This window comes from Mustela nivalis (genome assembly GCF_964662115.1).
Source record: "Mustela nivalis genome assembly, chromosome: 10".
In the NCBI taxonomy this organism is placed as follows: domain Eukaryota; kingdom Metazoa; phylum Chordata; class Mammalia; order Carnivora; family Mustelidae; genus Mustela; species Mustela nivalis.
This window is the reverse complement of record NC_139029.1, coordinates 96,718,722-96,727,522: the sequence shown is the minus strand read 5'-3', so window position 1 is coordinate 96,727,522 and position 8,801 is coordinate 96,718,722. Positions and strand designations below refer to the sequence as shown.

General features: G+C 51.7%; 1 protein-coding gene across 1 annotated transcript in view; it reads left to right on the top strand.

Annotated features, from left to right (window-relative positions):
- Nucleotides 1-436: 436 nt before the first annotated feature.
- The window catches only part of PHGDH (phosphoglycerate dehydrogenase), a 31,357-nt gene continuing 22,992 nt past the window's right edge, over nt 437-8,801 (top strand). The window contains exons 1-2 of the mRNA XM_082688281.1: nt 437-745; nt 7,824-7,975. Of these exons, the coding sequence (XP_082544407.1) occupies nt 608-745; nt 7,824-7,975 (290 nt within the window). The 5' untranslated portion in view covers nt 437-607. The remainder of the gene's footprint in view (nt 746-7,823; nt 7,976-8,801) is intronic.

Below are 8,801 nucleotides of genomic sequence, written 5' to 3'. Positions count from 1 at the left end.
GTTCTCTTTCAAACGCATAATTCTCAAGGCATCGTTCATTTGTAATTAAGCACTGCTTTGTGAGGTCTCAGGGAGTTTCTTACTGGTTTTCACTATGTAATTTTCCGGTCTGCCTTTGGTACCCTCGGTGTCAGCCCACCGGAGGATGTCCCAGCCCCTTCAGTATCCAGGACGGTGCCTTGCACATAACAGATGCGCGCAGTAAACGCTTGTGAAGGAATTACTGAATACGTTCTTCGGAAGAAAGAAGTGAACCTGAAACATTTCTCTCAGGGTGAGATAGGAATCAGCTAGTCAGCGCAAATTGTGTTTCCATGTTCACCAGGTGTAGGCAACGGCTTTCGCTGAGATTGAGAAATTCATCGCGGGAGAATAATAAAGTGGGCGGGGAACTGAAGGCTCGAGCCTCGAGGAGGAGGCGGAGTCTCCGAGAGTTAGAGTATTTTCGTCCAATCAGAAGGAGGCGGTAGGAGCAGAAGGGGGAGATAAAAGGGGAGCGGGAGCTCAAGAATCCTGCCCAGTTACACCAGCCGGGTAGCCGGAACTACAGCGTCTTAGGTGCTTCTGCCCCGCGAGTAAGCCGCCGACTCCGAGGCCGACTCCAGCAATGGCCTTTGCAAATCTGCGGAAAGTGCTCATCAGTGATAGCCTGGACCCTTGCTGCCGGAAGATCCTGCAAGATGGAGGGCTGCAGGTGGTGGAGAAGCAGAACCTGAGCAAAGAGGAGCTGATAGCCGAGCTGCAGGTAGGACGAGCGGGAGAGGGACAAGGGTTCGTTGGCATCTCCTGCCGAAACCCGCCGGCCCGCGCCGGGGCCAGTGCGCCCCGCCCCCACTCCCCGTCCCCGGTTCCAGTCTATCCTGGGGCCTCCCGAGATTGGGGGCTGGGGGAGGGAGAAGCAAACTGCGGCGAGCTGCAGGATGCAGACTTTGCGTTCAGTTTGCAACCGCGTGTTTCACGTTAGCTGGCCTCCCGCGAGCGCTGCAAAGTGCAGGCTGCTCCAGCTGGCCTCGCGGGCTGCCCGCGGGATGCCAGCGCGCGCCTCCCCGGAGCCTTCGCGCACAGTGGCCCTGGCAGCCCTGCACGGCGGGGGGAAGGGGCACCAAAGGGGCTTCCGCGCGGGGAGCCCAGGGACCCGTGATCCTTCCCGGACTAAGTCCTCCTTAGTCTGGCCGAGTCCAGCTTTCCCAGGGGCCCCAGCCTGTCTCGTGGCAGCTGGAGAGGCTGCAGGCAAGGCGGCCGGGCTAGGGCAGCAAACGCCGTACCCGCTTTTCGTCTGATGCAAGACCGCCGCGCGTTTTCCCCGCCCCTCGGCCTCCAGGGAGTCGTCGGAGGAAGTGGGGGTAGGGGGCAGGCGAGGGGCGCCGGAGGTCCCCTGGCCGCCCACGCAGCACCTTCCCGCCCCCTCTCAGGGATTCGGGCTTAGTTCCTGCCCGCCTGCCCCACCGTTGGCCTCAGTCGCTGGTCAGGAATCAGACTCCGATCCCAAACGCCCCCAGGAAAATTATGTTTCTTGGCAAATCGTTCTCAGGCTTGTATCAGTTTGTCGTGCTGCATGGTTGCCGCCCTCTACTTCAGATCTTTCTCTCCCTGTTCTAAGGGTCCTGTTTGTAAGACTTGTGAGGTTTCTCTCCCATGTTTGTAAGGTGGCCTCGTGCAGGACATTTACTTAGTGAGCTCGGGACTCCAGTTCCCGCACCCAGCACGCCGGGGGCTGATGTCCCACGTTCAGTGGATTCTCTCTCCCACAGCCCTGCTCTGCCGCCTACTACTAACCTCGCTCGACCCCGCCCACTTCCACCCCCTCCATTTTCTTCCCAGAGGGCCCCTTGAATGACACCACAGAGGCAGCTGTGCCGGAACCACGTGGAAACTGTGCTCCCTTATATCTGCTGCCGTGTTTCTCCACGATGCGGCCCCCCACCCACACCCCCTCCACCGCCATGGTGCTGTATCTGAGTACTTAAGAGAGTAAGTCCCCTACTGTCCTGTACTTAGAGAAGCATCTGAGTCCCTGCCTTCAGGAAGCTTGTGGACTACTTAGGGAGCCTGACCAACACCCCCAGGACACCCCAGGGTTGAACAGGTGGCATACTTGAGTGCCAAGGGAGACCACCCAGCAGCCTAGCCCCTGCCTGCTCTGCTGCTCTAAAAGTAGAGAATAGGGGGATGATTAACCTAAATTGGGGGGGAAGACTGGGTCACGACCTGATCCTTGGAGTAGGATGGATGGGAGGCAGGCACCTTCTGCTTGTCCCCTCCTCGTTTGTATGCGTGTTGTCAGTGGCCTTGGCTCAGGGCAATGGCCAGAAGGCAGTGCCTTGGCCTCTAGAGCTGCCTCTGACCCTCACCTCAGCCAGAGCACCAGGTTGGGAGAGTGGCTTCACTTGGGGATTTGCAGCTTTCTTGTGGAAATTAGAAATCTGAATTTGTATGGTTTCTAGGGGGGTGGGCAGGTGGGATAAAGGCAGAACTGAGAAGAAAGGGAGCCCTCTCCAGCAGTTGAGGGGGGGGGGTCCATGAAGTTGGGAAGTTGGCTGGATGGGTTGCTGGAGTCTGGCCTACAACTTGGAGGACATTTTAAAGGCACTGAAAACCCCAAGCAGGAGAGGAGGAAGGAGTGTTTGTCTGCTGGCTGGTGTCATGGCTGGGCTGTGAGGGGAGCCCCCAGCCTTCCGTCTGTCTTTGTAAAACATTCGCTTCAGAATGCAGGATAGCCTACCTGGGCAGCCTGCTGGAGGGGCCACATGTCCACACTGTGTCTTTTCATTCTGGGTGGAGAGGTGTCCGCATTAGTGTCCCTTGCCTTTGCCCACTGAAATCTTTAATATTGCTGGACTCTTGAGCACATTGCCTGCCCAGGCCCGGCCTCTGTTCTCACACCTCGGTGTTCTGGGCAGATACGGTCTGCTCTCGCTCACTCTGTGGTCTCGAAGTACAGTTACCACCTCCCCCACCTCCCGCCCCCCCAGTTGAGAATGGTGCTTTTCAGACTCCAAGCGAGTCATCGCACATTGGTGGGTAGTGATGTTGGTTCACTGGGTCGTGATTAGCATTTTAAAAAACAAAATAAGAACTATCTGGAAGTGAGGCAGATAGGCTCAGTAGGGTGCCCTGAAATTTATTTCAGTTATATGGGTAGTGGTGGTGCCTGTGTGGTTTGTGAGTATAAAAATCACGACTTAAACATAAGTTTCTTACTATAAGTCTTAGTCAAAAAAGTTTGGAAAACACTGACTTGGAACAGTGGAGCATCGTGTTCAGAATTCACAAAACTCTTGGACTCTCAGCTTGAGGATTCTTTTTCTCCCTCTGCCCCTGCTCCTGCCCCAGTGTGTGCACTCTCCTTCTCTCCAAGCTAAAAATAAATGAATCTTTGAAAAAAATTAGCAAGTTCTGAGCCCTTGCACTAGGGCTTAATTTGCAGAAGTTAAATAGACATTGACTAAATCAGAAACAAGCATATTGTGCCAAACAGTTGCTTCCCACATTGCCTAGCTGGGTAACAATGACCTGGAGAATTTGGCTTTGCGTCTGATTTAAGTTAGAGGCACCCGCCATGCTGGAGTCCCCCTCAGGGCCAAGTCTGTCGTCCTTGGGAAAGGAAGCGTGTTTGAACTTGAGAGATGTGAAGGGCTTTCTACTACTGAGTTAGCATAGTTTTTCTGGAACAACTATAGATCCAGCAGAAGAGTGGCCATTTTCCAGCTCTAAGGCAGCTGCGGAGAGCAGTTGAGAGCAGAATGGGTGAGGTTTTGAGAGGGGCCAAAATGGCCTGCAGGACACGGGAAAAGAAAGTCGCAGACAGCACTGAGGATGTGGGAGGGTGTGCCAAGGCTCACAGTTTGCATAAGTAGAATAGAGGAGCAGGCAGCTTGGGGCCAAGCCTGGATGGATGCTGTGACCTGAGGAGGGTATGGTATGGGGGGAGGGGGAACGTGTTTTGAGGGGTCACCACTATGTGCTAATCGCATATATCAATTGGTGATGCAATTGAATGAACTGGGGGGTGGCAGAGTGTTAGGAGACCTTGAAAGCTAGTGGGTCCTGGCAGGTGGGATGTCACGCTCAGTGTGGGTCCAGATTGACTGAAGGGGAGTCTCCAAAGGCAGATTCCCTGCTTGGGACAGGGGAGATCTGAATGAACATCTCTACGGGTCCGACTGGAGATTCTTCAGACTTCTGGCTTCAAAGTAAGCTTACTTTATAGTAAGCGTCAAGGCTGGGCCTGTTCAAGGCTAGTCGTGATATTTCTGTGCTTGTCCTAGGCCTGCGAGGTTGTGGTAGGGTCCTGGAGAGCCTGCAGCCCCCACTTTGGAATACAGATTCCTAAGGTTTAGGGAGGGTGGTGGTGGCTTTTGGAGAAAGCATTCAAGGAGGCCAGATTCTTGGGGCCCCTCAGAATAGGACTTGGGCCTCAGATTTGGGCTCAGGAACTTGATACTAGAGCGCCAAGGTGAGAAGATCGTGACCCTTTGGGTGGTCCTGCTCCAGGCCTGCTTCTTGTCAGTTGGCCCTTGGTTGTGGACTGATCATTTCCAAGGAAGCTTGACATCCTCAGTGTGTTACCAGTGACCCAAGGTGCCAGAGCTGGCGGTGAAGGAATGCACCGTGAAAATGTGCTTGCACACCACCAAATTGCTCTTTCTGGGTTGTGCAATTTATAATCCTTTTTCCCTGCACTCTCACCGACATTGACTATTACCATTTTTCATTTTGTCAATATGATGCCTGAAAAATCCCACGTTTTAAAATCTACATTTTATTATTTTTAAAAGATTTTATTTATTTATTTGAGAGAGAGAGATAGCAAAAAAACCCACCATGACTGGGAAGGAGAAGAAGTAGACTCCCCGCTGAGCAGGAAGCCTGATTCTGGGACTCGATCTCAAGACCGTGGGATCATGACCTGAACCGAAGGCATACGCTTCACCGACTGGGCCACCCAGGTGCCCCCAAAATTTGTTTTCTTGATATCTAGCAGTTTAAGTGTCTTTATAAATTACTGGCCACTTTGTATTTCTCCTACTTTCTTTGTATTGCCTACTTGGACCTTCGCCCGTTTTTACACTGGGATCCTCAGCATTTAAAGAAATGATTTATAGGAAGCCTTGATTATTTTTGGTGATGAGTCTTTGTTCTGTCATGTGTAGTGCAAGGATTTTCCCCCATTTTAAGCCTATCACTTGTCTAACTTTGTTTATGGGATCTTTTCCAGGAGAAATTTACATTTGAAAATTGGTAGAGCATGCAACTCTTTTTTTTTTTCTTTTAAGATTTGATTTTAATTATTTGACACAGAGAGATCACAAGTAGGCAGAGAGGCAGGCAGAGAGAGGGGGGAAGCAGGCTCCCCGCTGAGCAGAGAGCCCAGATGTGGGTAGAGCTTGATCCCAGGACCCTGAGATCATGACCTGAGCTGAAGGCAGAGGATTAACCCACTGAGCCACTGAGGCGCCCCTAGAGCATGCAACTCTTTGATCTTTGGGGGTCATGGGTCCTAGAGCTTACTTAAAAAAGAAAAAAAAAATTGACATTTGAAAAGTTATCAGTATCAAATTTATCAGTATTTTCTTTTATGCTTTCTGGGATTTATGCCTTCCTTATGAAGCTTACCTATCCTGAGATCATAAAAATATACCCTTACATTTTCTACTAATGCTTATTACTTAAAAAAAATTCTTTAATTCTTCTGGATTTTTAAAAATCTGTAGAGAGGTTTTTTCCTAATACCTTTTACTGCATAGCTCTTCCTTTCCCCATCAGTTTGGCATATATGGGTCTGTTTGTCTGTCCCAGACATACATGGGTCTGTTTTTCAGGTGCCTATCTAGTTCTCTTGATCAATTTGTCAGTTTCAGAACATTTTTCTCCTGTCTCACTCCTTATTCTTATGCTCATAAAACTCTTGAGTGCTGTCATATAGATCTGATGCCTCCTTATCACAGTCAAGAGAAGGTATTTCCCATGGTTGATTTTTGATCATGTTACGTGTTTGAATTATTTAGGGAAGGAAGGTGGTGTGTGGAGAATGATGAGGGTAGGTTTCCACCAGCCTCTCAAATCGCTGAATTCATGTATTCAGTGCAGTGTTTTAGCATCAGCTACAGAGATAATCCTGCTTTAGAGATATAAAATATAGATGAGGAGACCGAATTGGAGATCAGACAGAGGACACCTGAACGTGAAACAGATGATTAAAAGGACAGGGGAGGGTGCAATATTGAGTCCAGAGTTGTTGGTAAAGGTTTCATGGAAGAGAAGTTGACTGTGCCTTGCCAAGTTGGTAGTAGGGGGCCAGGCAGGGGGAGCCTTTTCTTTGGAGCCAAGTGCGGTGGACTTGAATGTGGGACAGTCAGCAGTGTCCCCGGCTGCCCAGGCATTGGCTGATGTTCAACTAGGCTGCTTTATAGGGAGGAATTCCAAGCACCCTCAAGATTTCCCTGGCCTTGGCCAGTGTTGGCAGTCAGCCCAGATGGGGTGGCTCCTGTTTGGTTGCTCTAACCTTTCCATGTCCGTGGCCTTGTATGTTCTGAAGTCACAGCATACATGTGTACTTGTGAGTTTTGGGGTGTCTGGCACTGTGAGCCTCTTGAAGGGTAAGCTGTGACTTCTTCATCTTGGCTTGTCAGAGTCTAGCATGATGCTGGATGCATATTGATCAGACACCTAGTGGATGGAAGGAGGGTGTGGAAAGGGCAGGAGGAGGGGACATGGGCATCCTTAATCTTGGTGGGCTTCAGTGTCTCATCTGTGAAATGGAGTCGGACCAAAGGCTTATCAGTGTTGTTTGGAGCGTCACGTTCTGAGGCTCTGTTTCCGAACTGCAGACCTGAAAGGGCTTGGGGAGACTGGGAGGGGTCCTGCATCTGGCTCTCTGTGGAAATTGCAGAGATGTTTTTACATCATTGGTGTCAGATCAGACGTGGGAATGACCCGAGGGTTCCAACCCTCTTATTTTATAAATGAAGACGAGGAGTGGGGGTGGGGTGACTTAGCACCGTGACCACAACCCCAGCGTCCTGGTGGTCAGGACTTGCTGCTTTTGCAACAACACTTGCTTCCTTACCAACTTTGGACAGCCATTTTGGGACAGAGCGTGTCCTTGCTTGCTCTCCATTTCTTGGGGACTCTCCTTGGGTGTTCAGTCCAACAACATCCTTATTCTGAGAAGATATCACTGGATTCTGGATCAGCCTAGGAAAGACTGTCTTGGGGGCTAGCTTAGCCCAAGAAAAGCAGCTATGATGAATCCGGAAAGTACTTATTTTTCGCATATGTATATTTTGAGTCCAAAATTGCTGGCGTATCTGAGCAGCTATAGACCAGTTTAATTGTTCTCCCTTCCCGCCCTTACTTCGGACTCTATTATAGGAAGTGTCTTTCTTTCAACAGTTTGTCTTTTGTTCATGTCTTAGTTATTCAGCCGGCCAGTACTTACTGAGTGCCTTCCGTGTGCTGGTCATTGGGGCTTTCAAAGTAGAGTTCAGTCCCACCTCACCCCTTCAGCTTCACCGTGTCCGATGGTGGAGGTGCTGTCCACTGGGCATGAGGCAGAGTGCGCGTCTGGCTGTACCTGTCCTTTCTCATTTCCTCCTCACACAAGTGAGGAGACCTCGTCTCAGGATCGTAGCTCATAGGGGATAGGGCTTGGATTTGACCCCAGGCCTGCCTGCTGGCATCCCTGCTGGGTGTGGTTGCCATCTGCTTCCTTTCTCTGAAGCTATCCACCCAGCCAGCATGCAGGAACACTCACTTTGGACAAAGAGGGGCTAGGAGGTCTTGAGGACCCACTGTGGATCCAGATGTTTCTTTTGCCTCAGGACTGTGAAGGCCTCATCGTCCGCTCGGCCACGAAGGTGACTGCGGATGTCATCAACGCCGCTGAGAAGCTCCAAGTGGTGGGCAGGGCGGGCACGGGCGTGGACAACGTGGACTTGGAGGCTGCCACCAGGAAGGGTGTCCTGGTCATGAAGTAAGTCGTGGAGCTCGGCAGGGGTGAGGGTGGAGGCTCACCGTGCAGGGGGAGGGGAGCTCTTCGATTCGAGAAGGCGGGGTCATCCACAAGGATGCCTGGGCCAGGCTGAGTCTAGCGTGAGGTGGTTCGCGCTCACAGCGTTGGGTTTCCCCAGGTTCTAGACAAGGAGGCTCCCTTTGTGATCTCAGATCCCTTCACAAACCTGCTCTGCAGACATTTGAACTGCAGCCTGGTTGGGAATCAGAACATTAGTGAATTTAGCTGCATTTCCTGCCCCAGCACTCTCTGTTTTTCTGGCTGGAGCCCGGTGTTCGTTAGCTCTGGCTTGCTTGGTCACCTGCCCCAGGCAGGTACACGGCATTTGCCCTCTGAGTGGCTCTGCATTCTTTCCCTTCCTCACGGCCCCTCGCCCTTCGGCAACCAGGACCCCCATTTTTCTTTTCACACTCCGGTACCTAGAGGGAAAGCGTCCTCCCTAGAACGGTTTTGCAGAAACTCAGTGCAGAGGTTGTCACTTGCACGCCAGGCCTCACCCACACATCTGCTTGTTCCCGTCTGGCACGTAGATGGTGTGGCAAGGTAATTGTAGCCCGCTTCTTGGTCCCCAAGCCCATCCTCTTCCCTTGGGAGGCTCAGTGTCCTCAAAACCGTTCCCTCCCTTGCCTCCACTTCTCCTATAGCGTAGGAGTTCATTGGTCTTGGGGCTGAGGTGAATACCCAGCCGAGGGAAGGTGGAATGGCAGCCCTTCCTACCCTCTTGGCCTGGGTACGGAGGCAGCGCCCCCCAGCGCTGCAACCCCTCCTGCATCCCAGGACAGCCGGG